This window comes from Puma concolor, chromosome A3 (assembly GCF_028749965.1).
Source record: "Puma concolor isolate L17-30 chromosome A3, mPumCon1.1.hap2, whole genome shotgun sequence".
Taxonomy (NCBI): Eukaryota; Metazoa; Chordata; class Mammalia; order Carnivora; family Felidae; genus Puma; species Puma concolor.
The window spans coordinates 124,811,978-124,829,198 of record NC_141669.1 but is presented as its reverse complement, the minus strand read 5'-3'; the positions used below and the strand labels follow the sequence as shown (position 1 = coordinate 124,829,198).

Here is a 17,221-nt window from a genome sequence, read left to right as displayed (position 1 = left end):
ATGTGCATCAGATCTGGGACCTCCATATGGTTCCATGAAGAATACATGGGTTCAGGAACCAAGGGGAAGAAGCAGAAGTGGCCCTACTCATTATCACTCCAAGAGACTCACTGGGGCATCTTGTGCTTCCTGACAGCAGTTCTGGGTTCTGCTGGGTTGGAGGACCTGGTCTCCCAATGGGGCGTGTTCTTGCCAGAGGACACAGCAGCTATGTCTGCTGTCATAGAAGCCTTTGGGCTTCTTATGTCTAAGGACTGGCAGGTGAGAAGAGGGCTCACCATCAGGGCAGGGGAATCAGTCCTGATGGGCAGGAGGAACAAGGGTGGCTGTGACCCAGTGGGGGCAGGGAGTGTAATACACATGTAACCCAGGGGACCCACCTGGATGCGTCCTGCCACCCCCTTTCCCATTGCAACTGTGAAGGGACAGGTGTGACAAACTTGAACAAGTGCCAAAGACTCAGACTTTTCCAGAGCCCGTAAGACACATAAGCCACCAGCTCCATCAAGGTGATAGCTGAGGGAGAGGGAAACTGTCATTTGTTCCACTAAGTGTCCTTCGGGAAAAGGGACCCAGGGAACCATGGATCAGATCTGTGTGGCACAAGGGGTGGATTGTGGCGGGCCATGGAAACGCACTGGTCAGCCCTTCTGCTTTGGGAATCGCAATGCTGAGAGCCCCAGCCACTGCTCCTCTGGCTCCACGAACGTGCTCTCACCAGGGCCACCCCCAGTCAATGACTAAGCACGCTGGGGATACCAAGGCAGGACCCTCTGGTGAGACAAGGAGCTCCTCCAGTGAGCGACTGTGGTTTGGGGACCCCCCACTGGCCTGGCCAAACCTTTCTGGGAACTGCACACTGTCCAAGACTCTTCATACTCAAGCCTCCTCCTTCCTCCCCTCTTTCTGCAGGCATCAGGCCTGCATTGTGGTCTGAAATTCCCCCCACCTCCCACCATCTCTTTCTCCCTCTCAATAAATCTCTTACCTGCCTAATCCTGTCTAGTGCTGCTTCTTGGTGGATTCAAACAAATGCAACCAGAATCCCTCTTTGAGAGAAAACTGTACTTAACTTGTATTGAGAAACACACCATGACCTGCTCAGGGTAGAGGGTGTCCCCAAAGATGCTCATTTCAAATGAAAGGGGCCCTAAACTAACTTCTAAGGAAGTCAGGTGCTAGTAATGGAGGAACCTTCATTCAGCTGACCTCAGAGGAACTGTAGACCTTGGGAGAGATGCAGAGGCTAAGGGGAACACAGCGGGAGACAGAACAGAGGGGAGCCTGACACTGAACTTGCCATGTGGGCAGGGATAAGAGAGAGAGGTCATCACAGTGTCAGTGTGGCCAAAAAGGGGACTTGGCAGCATAGACATGTGCAGCTGTCTGTGGTGGGTGCCCCCCCCCCGTAACACCCCCAGGCAGCCAACTTTGTCCACCAATACTTGGGCAGGTGGATTTCTTGGGTTCCAGAAAGGATACAGAGTTCTCCGTGTGGGTTGGCGGGGAAGAAAAACAGAGGCAGCTCATCACAAAGTGCTTAGAGACTAATATCATTGTTATGGCTACCATGCTGAGCATTTTATAAGCATTATAGCATTTAATTATCAAAACAACTCCATACGGTAAGAATTATTAACATATCCACTTTACACATTAGAAAACTAAAGTTCAGAGGGGGTGGGTAGCTTGCTCAACACAGCAAGCAGCTGGAAGAACTCAGGTTTAAATCCATTTCCCTTGAGGTCTAAAGCCAGTGATATCAATTCTGGCAAAGTGCTGATCCCCTTCCAGCATGGCAGTGGGCACAGAGACATGATGTGAGTGTCTAGGCCAAGGGGCCACAGCAGAGGCTAAGCCCCTATTCCCAGAAGATAGTTTTGTCTCCAGTATCATTGGCCACTGGTCACCTGCACCGTGAACACCTTCTTGGGTGGCAGGCTTCCACCATATGCTGGGGACACAGTGAGCCTGTTCCCTACTCCTTTTAGGGTTATGGGAAGATACAGTTCCAATTTAGTATGACCAAAGTCACAATGGTGAGGACATGCAGAGAAGGGTACAGCCAATTTGCTGGCTGGAATTCTGCTTCTCCTTAGCAGGCACACAGCAAGTAAGAATATGTCAAGTTCACAGGCAGGTGAAAGGGAACAAGGAGGAGGGGTCTTATGTGCAAAGGCAAAGGGGCCCAAGGTCTGGGGTTCCCAAGGGAGAGGAAGAGTCCTGCGGGATGGGGGAGTGACCATTTTGGCTGACCCACTGGGCCCTGGATGTCCGGTGGGGGCCCTACACTTTGTCACCTTTGGCCAAGGCCCCATTCTTCTTGTCCAGCTGCTGCCAGTGCTGCAGGTGTCTAGCTTGAGTCTGTTTGTCTGACTGCCCACACTCCATCCTTTCATGGTCTCCAAGAACAGGCTCCACTGATTGCCCCACACCTGGTACACAGGCACAGTCCCCCATAAGCAGCTGGCAGAACCCTCCCTCCCGGTCCTACAGAGGTCCCGGTGACCTCCCCTGCCCTGAGTTTCCCTTCTTTTCCCTACTGCCTTTTGTTTCTAATTCTGGGCCACTCCTGGTGCACAATTACCCATTAACCTCACAAGGATAAGACAGTCTACAATCTAAGGAGAGCTGGCCTGGAGTCCTTCAGATCCTAGGCTGGGGATGGTCCTCATGCCCAAGGGTCTGTTTCAAGGCCTGTGCCAATGGGAGGCATAAGGTGATGAGAAGAGTCTGGAGCCACTGGCAGAGGTGTGGATTCTCTGGTTTCTCTGGGGGATAAGGTTTGCAACTGTCACCAGTGTGATAAAATCCTCAAGGCAAACTGACATATGAGTGACGGTTCTGTGTACCCTAAAAACATGCAGAACCTGGGCCCCCGCTGAGGATGGTGGCAATCCAGTGGTGCTCAGCAGGATCAGAATCCCCCGGAGGGCTGGTGAAACACAGGTTGAGGGTCTAGGGTGGGGCCTGAGAGTCTGCACCTGTAACACATTCCCAGGTGATGTTGATCCTACCAGGAACTCATTTTAGACACAGATGCTGCCCGAGCCCCCACCAGATGGATTCCTGGGTGTGCCAGCTGTCAAAGGTTCGCAGTTGCCCTCTTCTCTCAGAACTGTCCTTGATCAGCAGGAGTCGTCTTGCCTAGGAAGCTCTGCACAAGTCCCACCCCCATCCTAGCCTGTGACCAATGACTGACTCACACCTCACCCAAGGGCACAAATGCTGGCAACTCTGTGGTCTGATTCACGCTTGAGAGTTCCCTGTGGGACCAGGCGGACCTCCCTCTAATGCGGATCTGGACAGCACCTACCATTCACTCCTCACAACAACCCCATCAGGAAACTGTGGCCCAGACAGGTCAAGTGGCCTGGCTGAGGTCACACAACTGGTTACACGTGCAGATGTCTGACCCCAGAGCACTCTCTCCCAAGCCCCTAGGCTCCTTGACCTGTGGCTCTGACCCGCAACTCCAGTGACAACAACCCCTTGCAGGGCCCATGCAGGACACATTTCAGAGATGCTCTCTATACCTACATCCTCTGTCCTCGACTCCCTGTGGCAATGTGGGGTTTGCCCACTCAACATATGAAGAATGTGAGGCCGGGAGGAAAGTGGCTGGCCTTACGTAATCCATTAGTGGTGGCAGAGGTAGGACGGGAACCTGGGTTTCCTCACCCCAGGTCTCTCGTCAGTTTCTGGGGTGACAGGGAAAACTCACAATGGCTTATTCGGGAGAGACTCTTCAAGGCTCCAGCGTCCCAGGCCCATGGCTCCATGTGACAGGCTCAGCCCAATGACAGGCTCCAACTACTCACCCCAAAGTTCCTTTCCTTTGACCTTGCTACCAAGAGTTTGGAGAAAGAGCCCCGGGGGCCATTTTTGTCCCTCTTACTAGCTCTGTCTCAGGTGACAGCTCTGACCACCCCTCACTGGCTGGACTGACAGGGGTGAGAGTCCTGCCCCCAGTTCAGAGGTGCAGGGTGGGGGCTGGGGGCTGGGGTCAGGAATGCTTCTGTACAATGTTGAGGGCACAAGATACTTGGGGTCAGGAGAACAAGGTTCCCATCGTGCCTCCTCCACTCCCTGGCTGTGTGTCTTCAGACAAGCCACTTGCCTTCAGAGTCTCAGGTACACATCTGTAAAATGAGGATAATTTCATCTCCCGCCAAGGTTAGATGAGACAAGGTGGATTTTACTGTGAGATGGAATAAGCTTTTGGGACCCCATCTGGCTTCCTCGCCACCTATGACGTAAGCAGCGCTCTACAGTTTGTGACACCATTTACACAGGCAGCATTTGCTGTTCATTCATTCATTCAGTCAGTCCACAAACCCATATGAGACACTGCTGCAACCCACACATAAAGCTAAGCACCAGAAGCATTTTATTAGCACATTTGACCCTAACCACCACCCTGTTGGGTAAATAGCATCAGCTCCACCCTACTTGAGGCTCAGAGAGGGAGAATAATGCCACCAGACCACCCAGCAGGGCAGAACAGGGACCTTGGGAATCCAGGCTCCCATGATGCACTATTGCTTGGACACCAGGAGGCAGCATCACAGCCGCAGCCACAGCCCATCCCCACTGGTGAGCGGAAATCTCCCACGGACACTCCTCGAGGTGCTCTTGGCCCCTCGGCTTCAACAGAGCACCGACGCTCTCCTCTGGAGCCTTAATATTTAGATGAGTTTTATTTGTCTTGCTGCCTTTTCTAAAGACTCTGAGTTCTAAATGGACAAAGCCACAAGACGAGAGAAAGAGCGCAGGAGACTGACTTTTTATTATCCAGCCGGAGCAGGGGGAAAATGACTCCAATAGATCTCAAGTTTTATGTGCTCCAGACACTCTGCGGAGCCGGAGATGGCTTCTGAGCAATGCCGACGGTACATTAAAAGCTCATTTTCCCAAACATGGTACTGAATATGCACTCGGAGGAAAGGGCCATTATGCCGGGTAATGCTGCAGCTGCGGCTGACGGATGCTGCTGGGACTTTCCCTGAACTCTCCCTCACGACTTGGAGCAGGTCTCAGGGCGAGAGGTAGTCTGCCAAGCTTGGCATTTTGCCCAGAATGGAAGTTAAATGTCTGGCCCTTGCACTGTTTGCGGCCAGAGGGTCATGGCTCCAATTAGGAGCCCAGCAGGGGGTGGAGAGGGTGGGCACCAGGGCAATCATAAGACATCACAAACTGTTTTGCGAATCCCAGCAGAAACGGTGGTGACTGGGTCTGAACAAGGAAGTTTGGAGAGGTGTGAAATTTCCTTTTCCCAGGCTTCTGCTGCTTTTCTCTGGCCCCTGAGGCCCACCTCCAAGGCCACCTCTTCCAGGAAGCCTTCTCTGCTACTACTCTCCTCTGAACTCCTCGGGATTCATGTGTTCCTTGTTCCAAGCTAGCATTTCATACTTCATGCTGTGCTTACTTATGAACATGAATGGCCTGGCTCAGAGTCGAATAGATGAAGTGGGTCTCAGTCCTGACTGGCTCACTCCCTTGCTCATTCTTCATTCACTCACTCATCTGAAGGGTATTCAGGTTAGATACTAGAATACCCAGGAGTCAGCCTGCCAGGGTTCAAATCTTGGGGCCATCATTGATAGTTGTGTGGCCAAGTGATTTGTCTCTCTAAGCCTCTGCTTTTTCATCTGTAAAGGAGCAACAATAAGAATACCTCCTTCTTGGGGTGAAGGACCAAATGAGATGACAAATATAAAGGGCTTAAGTGGGTGCCAGGCACATATAAGTGCTAAATAAATGTTAGCAGACTACAGTTAGAGGTAATTCAGCCACTCGTTTAGGAAAAGTTTGCCAAGAGGATACGGGGTCCAACAAGATGTGGTCCTCGCTCTCCAAAGGCCAAGACAAGGAATCTGTGACCACAGTGAATGTGGACAACAGTGCTCTGAGGGGCTGGCCACCAGGGTTCTGTTCTTGGAGACACTCTGCCTCAGAAAGCTGCCAGCTGCTGCCTGGGAAGCGGGTTATAAGCCTAAAGTGAGAGCTGTAGAGAGAGCCAGGTGGACACCAACCTAAAATCATGGCTGCTGTTACCTGGCCCCTCCTCCACGTTATGAGCCCCCCAGGGCATCTTTGAGTCCTCCGTGGCTTAGGTACCAACAGCTCTGCAGGCAACCCCCATTCACCTGTACACAGCCAGAAGGGTGCAGAGAGCACTGAGTTTGGAGCCAGAGGCGCAGGTTCAAGTTCTCGCTCCCCCTTTCTTCTCACTGCATGACCTTGGACAAGCCATCTCTCTTCTCCCATTCATTCAGTCAGTTAACAGATGTTGAGGGTTATCCGCTAAGGTAGGCCCTTTGCCAGATGCCGGTGCCAGAGGAAGGCCTAAGCACAGACCCAGCCTCCAGGCCGTCCCAGGCTGGTAGCACAGACAGCTGCCTGTATCCATGAACTCAGACTGACCTCACCTTTATTTAAATTTTCATATACTGCTCAACATAGTTTTTTGTGGTAATTTTGATTAAAAAAAAATACTGCAGTAAGATACTGTTCATCTTGATCACTGAGTTTTTTGGCCCTCTCTTAAATTTTTAGATGGAGGCAAATGCCCCACTCTCCTCGCCCTACTCCCAGCCCAGAGGGTCCAGACAGCCTCAGAGAGAAGATGACTTCTGAGCTGGGTCCTAACACAGGAAAAGGAGTTGAGCAGGTTGACAGGGGGGAAGAGCCTTCCAAACAGAAGAAACAGCATGCAGTGGTCCTCAACAAGGGTTGATTTTATGCCCCGGGGGACATTTGGCACCCACTGGAGGCATTTTTTATTGTGATTTTGACTGACAGAGAGCTCCCAGAGGCCAGGAATAGTGGGTGGAGGCCAGGGACACTGCTGGACATCCTACAAGGCACAGGGCAGCCCCCACCACAGAGAGCCTTCCTGCCCCAGGTGTCAGTGGTGCTAGGTCGAGAAACCCAATGCTAATGAATGGACGTGTGAGACATCGTGGCATCATGCTACCTTGGGCTAGTTGCTTGGCCTCTCTACGTCTCAGTTTCTGCAGCTGAAAAATAGGGGTAATAACGGGTTGCTGGGAGGAAGCAATGGGACCAATCTGTACACAGCAGGTATTCAATAAATGCTTAAGCCCCCACCTTTTCCCCTTTGAACACATCTCAAACTTTAGAGCAAACAGTTCTCCGAAGAGACAGCACCCCCAGGTTCCAAAGGAAACTGGGACACAGAAAAGAACACATTCTGTTCTTTTCCGACCTTTCTTTTAGTGAAAACCACAAGTCTTATCTCTCAACCAACGGGAGTCTGCTCGCAGAGAACTAGCCTGTGTGTTGGCTTATCACTGGCCTGAGTTTTCACAGGGAGTGAATTTTTATGACCGAGTTATAAACCTTTGCAAAAACCATTTTTAAACTAAAAAACGCTGACAGGTTCTTAACTACTATAGCTGCTAAATTAAGCATGAGGGATGGGGTGGGCGGGGGGGAGAACGCAAAAGGAAAACAAAAGTGCCCTAAAAGAGTTAGTGGAGGTAAAATAATGTTCATTAAAAATAGAAAAACAAACACACAAAAAAATCTTTTGTGTTCAACTTCACACTCGTACATCATAATGTTCCAGTAAAAGGCCATTTCCCCCTGAGATAATAAAAGAATTGAATTTTTCCTTATCGGTCATCTATTTTTCTAGCTGAAGCTATTACTCCCGCTCTGGGGTTGCTAGGCAACAAGAAATATTAATAGCAGCTTTTATTAGCTTAGCTTTTGCAGCCGAGTACCAGAATGAGAAAATGGGAAACATAAATGTGTTACATAAATCTTTCAACCTTTCAGAGCTGGTGTTAGTCTCTGTTTTCATAATGATTTATTGAAGTGATGGTTCATTTATGAGAAAAAGGAGTGCAGGATAAGAAAACGGAGCAGTCCCCTGCAGGAGTGTTTGAAAATAAATAATTATAGCAGGAGAGCAAAAGCTGTTTAAAGCCATTTTTCTGAGTTTTATAAAATGTAAAAAGACATATTTCTTTTGCTTACTGCCTCTGAAAAACAGGGGGCGGGAGTCTCATCCACACTCTGCTGAATATAAAGAAACCTCTGGGCGTCTGGTTACCCCCACTTATGGATCCTCAGAGGCCCATTTCAGAGACCAGCACCCCCATTCCCACCCCCCGAGGGGAATTAGACAAAAACATGGCACCCAGGAAAAACCCAAGCTGGGGTATCCCCATGAGCCCCTTGTTTTTACTGAGATGGATCCTGCTCCCCGTCAAGCATCCCAGAAAAGTTGGGTTTAGGGTCCTCGCCTTCTTTTTTCTGTCTTTATTTTTATTTCTTTTAGAGACAGAGTGTGAGTGAGGGAGAGGGGCAGAGGGAGAGAGAGAATCCCAAGCAGGCTCCATGCTCAGTGTGGAGCTGGACGCAGGGCTTTGATCCCATGACCCTGGAATCATGACCTGAGCCAAAATCAAGAGTTAGACACCCAGCCGACTGAGCCATTCAGGCTAGGGGCCCTGCCTTCTTGGCAGGTAGTGGGACTGTCAATTTGCAGTTGCTTTTAAGCTCTGAGCCCCAACTGAGGTCGCAGTGGAGGTAACATGCTTTCCTCCAGCCCACTCTTGAGCTGGGGCCCTCTCCCTACCCACTCCACTTGAGTTTCTGACCTGCCTTTCCCAACACCCAACCCTAGGCCCGGCCCCTTGCAGGTGAGCCAGCCTGACTACTTACTGCCCCAACAAAGCCGACCCCCTAACAGCTCAGGCTGGACAGAGACGAGGCTGAAGCCACCCAAACTCCACCAGCAAAATTAATAGAGTAGCTCACATTTATTATGAATGCCCAATGTGTGCCAGGCACTGAGCTGAGCACTTTTCCTACATCTGATCATTAAATCTTCACAAGTTCCTACAAGGCAAGTAACATTCCCTCCATTTTACAGATGAGGAAACTGAGCCTCATAGAGGATTAACCTCTTGGTCTGAGTTGCAGGGTAAAAGGTAACAAATAGTGAAGCTGGGTTTTGAACTTGGGTCAACTTAACTCCAGAGCCCATGCTCCTAACTAGTAGGTGATACTAACCGTCAAGAAAACAAAAGCACCTAAGCCAAACAAAACACTATCATGACAGATTTCAAAAACAGCCACAAATTCCTGCCCTCCCTGCATCCACACCTTTCTGCAGTGTGACACTGATATTTCTCCCTTCAAGAAGAGGGGCCGATTTCTTCACTCCTGGAATCTAGGCATGGCCATATGCCTTGCTGTGGCCATTGGGACATCAGCAAACGTGATGCAAGCGGAGGTTTGAAAAGTGATTCGGGGCACCTGGGTGGCTCAGTTGGTTAAGAGTCCGACTTTGGCTCAGGTCATGATCTTGAGCTACGTGAGTTCGAGCCCTGCATCGGGCTCTGTGCTGACAGCTCAGAGCCTGGAGCCTGCTTTGGATTCCGTGTCTCCCTCTCTCTCTGCCCCTCCCCTACTTGCACTCTGTATGTCTCTCTCTCAAAAATAAATAAACATTAAAAAAGAAAAAAAAAAAGAAATGTAGTTGCACCTGGGGCCTGTCCTTCCTTGATGCTGTTGGGAACCCTGTGGCCATTGCCATGTAAACAGGCCCGGCCACTATGGGATGAGAGACCACTGGCCCCAGCTGGTATCAGGCCAACTGCCAGGATGTGAACAAGGTCGCCCTAGACCAGGCCGTCCCAGCCAAGCTGTACCCTGGCCCCAGGAATCAGACAAGCTAGTCCAGATAACAGACCTATCGACCCACAGAATCACAAGAAATAGTAAAAGTTCATTGTTTGCTTCAAGCTTGTTACATAGCAAAAACTAACTGATACAATCATAAGCCAAAACAAACAAAAAAATAAATTAAATGCATTAAGGGCAACAAAATGAATAGTCTGATTGGTGGTCTTTACTGCCCACTGTGGCTCAGTAATCCAGACAAGGGGGGGGGGGCGGTGTCTTTGGTCCTTTTTTCTCAGACTGAGGAGGGGAATCCCCTGCATCTCAGCTTGTGAGAATCAAATAGAGGTAGACCAAATCTCCTGGGGGAGGAGGAATAAGGCAGGAAAGGGAGGAGAGAGAGAGAGGAGATTGGAGGGGAAGAGCAGAGAACAGGAAGAGAAGGCTATAGGTGTTAGGATGTATATCAAGGACCTCCCAGAGTCAATACAGACTTTGCCCCAGTCCCCAGGCCCTAACCCAGAGCTGCAGGCTCTCTCATGGGAACCACCTCTAAACAAGGGGGAGAAGTGGAAACTAAGAATGCCCAGTTCCCTCCCCAGCAGCCTACCCCAGGATACTAGTCTGGAAAGACCTTTCACTTGGCATGGGGTCCCTGAACCATGGCCCCTAGCCCACTCTGTGTGGGAGAAGGACCAGTCCTACCAAGATGCTTTGGGACAGGGACATAGAACACAAAGTATCTAAAACTACCAGTCTAGCACCCAGGATTTTAATCCAAGTTGGTAAGATCTGAGGCTCCTGGGCCAGTGACATGTGTGGTGGTGGTAGTGGAGGGTCTATACAACCTCAAACCCATATACTTGTTCAATGTGTCCTAGCGGACAGAGCAATTATTCCCATTTTCCTGTTGGTGAGTTCACCAGAGCTGGAATCTCAATCCCCATTCAATAGATGGGAAAACTGAGGTTGGGAGGGACAGTAATTGTCAAAGGCCCCAGAAACAGTAAACAACAGTCAACTCTGGAAGAGAACGCTTGAATGACACTTGTATGCCACGCCTGTGCTGAGGACCAAGACTGGACCACTCAGCTCCAGTGACCCCCAAGGCTCGGCTTAGGGAAACCCCACATTTCCCAAACCACCAGAACCCATGGCTGGGGCGGGGACAACTTTGCCAGAACTCATTTTCCATCAGACCCATCTCCACCCACTCAAGACTCTCCCACAACTCTCTCTGGTCTCACAGAAGGTGCAGGTTCCCCGGGACTTGTCTGGCAGCATCTAGCATTGGCCCTTCCCAGGAGAATTCCTCTCCTGGGTGTGCCAGGACCATAAGCTTGAACATTTCCCAAGGACGACTCCAAAATAAATTATTTCAGACTTAACAGAGGCCGCTTAATAAATTCCACTCTTCCAGTTTCTTTGGGTATTTTAGAAACTGATTTATACATACAATATCTCTCTCAAAATGAGACAATCAACACAGGATAAAATTATTGAGTTATGAAAATAGGGGTCAGATGGAGGTGCAGTGCTTTAAATTAAACCGGCAAAATGTATCTTTCATACTAAATTGACTCTTTTTGTCTTGGAAATGAATGTTTAATCAGTTAAGACGCCGAAGTCGAGTGAGAAGCTTTAAGCATATTTAATTTTGTAAAAGGGGCCCAATTCCAATACTGCACAGGATTCCTGCCAGTAGCCAGACCTTAAAAGCGGAAAAGCCGGGCGGCCACGCACATCAGGAGGCCACCAGGCCAGGGTGGGGGACCAGAAGGAATCGGTGGCCTCTGGACCAGAGCCAAAAGGGCTGGGCATAAACGAGATGGCTGTCAAACGCTCTGGCCTCAACCACATCTCCAGGAACAACATCCTTGATGCATCTCAACCTGTCCAAATAGCATCTGTGACCTCCTGCCCATCGGAACACCTGTGCCGCCTGCGGCCCTGCAGCCCAGCTGCTCCATCTCTCAGGCACCTGGTGAAACTGAGAGGTGCATGGGAGCAGACACAACTGGGCTGGAATTCTGGGTTTGTTTCTCAACAACTGTGTGACATCCATTCATTCATTCATTCATTCATTCATTCATTCATTTATTCATACAGTGTTTGTAGAAGCTGCTATGTGTCAGCTCATCACTTCCTAAAGGTGCCTCTTCTGGGCACACATAGCAGAAACAAGAGTCTTCACCTGTCTCTCTACCTGCTCCAGGAGTTCCTCAAGGGCATCTTGTAGGGGCGGCTGGGTGGCTCTGTCGCTTGAGCATCTGACTCTTGGTTTCTGCTGTCACGATCTCACGGTTCATGGGCTCAAGCCCTGTGTTGGGCTCTGTGCTGCCAGCATGGAGCCTGTTTGAGATTCTCTCTCTCTCTCTCTCTCTCTCTCTCTCTCTCTCTATCTCTGCTCCTCCCCTACTCATGCTCTCTCTCTCAAAATAAATAATAAACATATATTTACATATATGTTTATACCTATGTTTATGCATATATTTACACATATAAACATATATATTTATATATTATTACATATATACATATGTATACATATGTAATATGTAATATACATATGTAACATACATATATTTTACATATATTTACATACATTATATATGTGTGTGCATAAAGGGCGTCTTGTAGACCCAGGGCTCAGACAATGCCTGGTGCTTAGTAGGCTCTCAATAAAGGCTGCTGCATGGTCGATCACCATACCACAGGCTGAAAACAGCTCCCTAAAAATGTCAGGTCCTAATCCCTGGAAGGTGTATTTGGGAAAAAATCTGCAGGTGTGATTAGGTAAAGCTCTTGAGATGGAGGGATTATCCTAGATTATTCCTAAATGCTATCACAAGTGTCCTTATGAGAAAGGCAGAGGAGACTATACTGACATAAGAGAAGGCCATGTGAAGACAGGCCAGAGGTTCGAGTGTTGTGGCCACAAGCCAAGGATGGCCAGCAACCTTCAGAAGCAAGAAGCAGCACGGGATGGAATCTCCCCAGAGCTTCCGGAGGAAACTCACCCCTCCAGACACCTTGAGGTTGGCCCAGTGACACTGATTTCAACCTGTAGCCTCCAGAGCTGTGAGAGAGTCACTTTCTGGTTGTTTTAAGCCATCATGTTTGTGACAATTTGTTAGAGCAGCCACAGGAAACCAATACAATCACCTGCCTGCTCTAAGCCTCCGTTTCCTTATTGTAATGCAGCACTCGGTTCTTGGGAGCAGTGTGTGAGCAGTTTGTAAAGCCCTCTGCACCATGCTTGACACCTAGCACGTGGCGAAGCAAATTCCAGCCCCACCCTTAGTGTGCACGTCCATATGCACACAGACACACACCTGCGTCCTACAGCTCAGACAAATTTTAAAAACTTGTCTCTAAGGGCGCCTTGTCTCTCTTCACCAGACAGTCCCGACAGATGGACCTGTGCTTACCCAGTTTCCCATTTGCTCCGGTAGCCCTCCTCTGGATAAGAAAGTTTAGCTTATCTTTCATTACATAACAAGGGAATATAAAACTCAGCAAACCCTTGAAAACTAATGAAAGAATTCAAGCTATCTGAATTTGTGAAGCATCTTTAACATGAGCTAGTTTTAAAGAAATATGGAAAATGACTCAAAGTGTCTATTTGGAATGAGCCCAACCAAAACATATCCTAGGAGGAAGGATCAGAAGATCATTTTTGATTAACAGACAGCATTCTTTGTAATTATCAGAGCTACTGTAATCAGGTGGCCCTACAAAAGTACCTGAGAGTATCTGCAATCTGTTCCTTTAGGTAAGGGAAGTTCACGGAAAACATTGCCATTTGGTTCCGGTGGGAATTCATTGTTATTACTACTACTACTACTAATAAATATTCCCTGATCGCTTGCTCTCTGCCAGGCATTTGCTAAGACTGCACACATTATCTCAGATACACTTCACTACAGTCTTGAGGTGGGTACTGTTATGATTCCAAGATAAGGGAATGAAGCTCGGGAGGTGGAGCCAGGATCTAAGGCAGGTCTGTGAGACTCTGGAGCCCACATGCTAGCCACTAACCCACTGTCTCCCCTGTCCACCACACCAGAGGCCCGCAGCACCGCGGCCCACGACTACAGCCATACTCACCCCTGCATTCACAGCCCTTCCCAGGGCACATGCCAGAGGCGTCTGCGGGCCCTGCCCTTGCTTGTGTTACCATAATTCCCCAAAAGAGATGGTCTGGAGTAGTGATGCCTTGTGAGCAATTAGCCGCGCAGGCAGCTAAGGCACAGCATTCTAAAAAAGTGGAATTAAAAGCATATGGCTCTGGCATCCTGAGGTCTCTTAGAGAAGAGGAAACCAAGGACCTGCATTATTGATGGGCCCCAAAGAAAAGCATTCCTCAAAAAATGGAGGATCCATTTCCACTGAGCACTTGAGTCAGACCCTGAACGTTACAAGATGTGGAGCTTGAGTTGGCTGCCTCCCTCTCCCCTCTGCCTCTCCCTCCTTTTACTTCTCACCTGGATTCAAAGAAGAAAAAAATGTGATGTAGTTTACAACAATACATAGAGGATACCAGCTTATTTTTTTTTTTAAGCAAGAAGATTTGGTGATAATAAGAGTAAGGAATAAATAAAACACAGTCAAGATTGTTAGAATACACACTGCATGCCCAAAGGTCCCGGGCATCAGCTAGAATTGGGCCAAACACGTGGTTGTGGCCTCTGAGTATCCCCTGCAGAGACGAAAGTGATCCACCCAATACCAAGTGATTCTGATAGGAAATCAATTATGAAGTCCCTTCTCCTCTGCCACTGGTGAGTTTGTGACCCAAGCTGACAATATCGAAGATTGTTCCTCCTGGACACAATGCTTGGTCCAGCCATGCTCCGTCGTGGTCCCTCCCACCTCCCTCCAGAAGACCCAGAATGCCACTTGCCGGAGATGTCAGGGAAGATGTTGGTTACCAGCAGCCACCATGCCTGCTGTGTGTAAATGGGCATAAGATAGGGACCTGATGACACTACTGGGGTTTCTGGATCCAGCCATGCCTGAAACCCCATGTCCGCCCCTGGATATTTCAGACTTTTTTGCGTAAGCTAGTTTGAGATTGGTCCCTGTCACTTAGAAATGAACTTAAGAGTTGTGACTAGTATATAATACTAACTGTGAAGGAAAAAAGCAGAAACTAAACAGGAATCATAGTTACTCAGGAGAAGTACTACAATTCCCTTAAGGGTCTTTTTCTATTATACAAGCAATGCTGTGCTAGTTTTCTATAGATCTTGATTGTTCAAATCCACCATTATGCTAAGAAATCATACATTTTCTTATCATGGGATTCAGGACCCTTGTGGTCCAGGCCCTGCTAGCTCTTTCATCTCCTCTTTTTCTCTTGCTCCAAGTCCTTTGTCTCCAGCCCTATAAAGAAAATGAACCACGTGCTGTCTCCAAGCAAGACGCGAGCCCTCCTGCCTGTTACTTTTGTACATGCTGTTCTCCCAACCTGGAAAGTACTTTCCTGCCCTAGTCTGCCTGCCGCATTTCTACTTATCCTGAAAACTTTAACTCGGGAACCACCCTTCTCCCTGGTAGTTTAAACAAGATACAAAATACAATTTTTTTTTTAAATTTTTGTTAACATTTATTCTTTTTTTTGAGAGACAGAGAGAGACAGAGCGTGAGTGGGAAAGGGGCAGAGAGAGAGGGAGACACAGAATCGGAAGCAGGCTCCAGGCTCTCAACTGACAGCACAGAGGCGGACGCGGGGCTCAAACCCACAAACTGTGAGATCATGACCTGAGCCGAAGTCAGACGCTCAACCGAGCCACCCAGGCGCCCCCAAAATACAATTATTTTAAAACTATTATGATTCTATTTATATAAAATGTCCAGAATAGGCAGATATCTAGAAATAGAAAGTAGATCAGTGGTTACCGGGGGCTGGGGGTTGTAGGGCTGGGGGTGTTGAGAATGATGACTAAGGGGTACAGGGTTTCTTTTCAGGGTGATGAAAATGATCCAAAATGGACTGTGTTGATGTTCATACAACCCTGTGTATCACCTACTGAGTTGTATACTCTAACGGGGTGAGTTGTATGGTGTGTGAATTCTATCCCAATAAGGCCATTATAAAATAAAAATAAAGATGAGATTATACCATTAGAAATAATGACAAAACAAATAATACCAAGATATTATAAAGAGAGTTCCAGAAGCTACCTGTGTGAAGACACAGATTATTCTCCATGCCCAGCCCTCATATTCTTCAGACCCCCATGCAAACATCCAAGCCCACACCTTGCACACAAGCACACAAAACATTGGCATTTTTCTTTCTTAACCCATTTCCCTACTGTAACCAGCAGGAACAATGGTGGGGGAAAAGGACTCACCGTGGGCAGCTGGCCCGACAGCAGGTGGCTGTCCTGGGCCAGCATGTTGGACACCATGATGGCTGGGAGGTCCATGGCCTGGTAGGAGTAGGCAGGGAGGAGTCCGTTGGGCGTGAGGCCGTGGCACAGCGAGTGGTAGCCAGCTTCGTGGTCCCCCAGGTGCAGGAGGGATGGCTCAGGGAGGTTGGGAGGTGTTATCGGGGGGATCTCATAGTCTTCGTTGCTCTCGCTCTGGCTGTTGTAGGTCTAAAACATCAAAGGGGCATATTGTTAGGAGTCAGTGTCTTACAACTGCAGAACATGTTTAATAGCACCAATAAGAGCAGCAACAATGGTAACAACTTCTTGGCAAAGCAAAGAAGGGATGATCCCTCTGCAAGGCAGACAGTCAAGATGGCCCTATGACTTGGTCAGATTCCTGCCCCATCTCTAAATGGGTGCTCCCTCTCACTAGAGGGTCTGTATACAAAAACCTGCCCTCCTGGAGAATGGGACCAGCTCTTGTTCCTTCCCCTCTCTTCTTCATTTTCCATTCAGATCTGGCCACTGCAGCCCACTTTGAGCCCATCTTCCTATACCCACCCATTTTACAGATGGGAGAATTCAGGTCCAAGAGGAAAGTGGCAGGGGAAAGACACCAGAGGAAAGACACCAGAGGTACTGGCTCCGTTGGAAGAGCATGTGCCTCTTGATCTCAGGGTTAAGTTCAAGCTCCATGTTGGGTGTGAAGAGATTACTTAAAATCTTAAAAAGACCAACAAACAAACACCAAGAGGAAAGTGGCCCATCCAAGGTTAGTTGAAGAGTTGGGATGGAGCTGAAGTATCCTGATTTCCTGCCTGGTAGTCTTCCACAGCAGTTGGATGCCTTTCCCTTGTGCGCCCTTTACACCCAGTCCAATTGGGTCCTCTCTTGGTCTTTCTCATCTTGGTAAATGGCACAAACATCCCCCAGGAGCACAAGCTAGGAGCCATACTGGACACCTTCCTCTCTAATCCTTGTTTGTTGTTTTCTCACCTTACTGCACTGATAAGGAAGCTCCAGGACGATGCTGAATAGAAATGGTGAAAGTGGGGACCCTTGCTTTCTTCCTTATCTTAAATAGCTCAGTGTTTTACCACTGAGGTCAATGTTTGCCATAGGCTCTTACAGGAATTCTGTAACAGAGTGAGGGCGTTCCTATTTTGTCAAGGTGTTTC

At 48.7% G+C, this 17,221-nt stretch overlaps 1 protein-coding gene across 9 annotated transcripts in view; it reads right to left on the bottom strand.

Annotated features, from left to right (window-relative positions):
* TOX2 (TOX high mobility group box family member 2) overlaps positions 1 to 17,221 on the bottom strand; it is a 135,466-nt gene that overhangs the window by 32,766 nt on the left and 85,479 nt on the right. For all 9 annotated transcript variants that reach the window (XM_086702269.1, XM_086702270.1, XM_086702272.1 and 6 more), the window contains one exon: positions 16,023 to 16,268. In XM_086702269.1, coding sequence (XP_086558395.1) covers positions 16,023 to 16,268 — 246 coding nt within the window. The remainder of the gene's footprint in view (positions 1 to 16,022; positions 16,269 to 17,221) is intronic.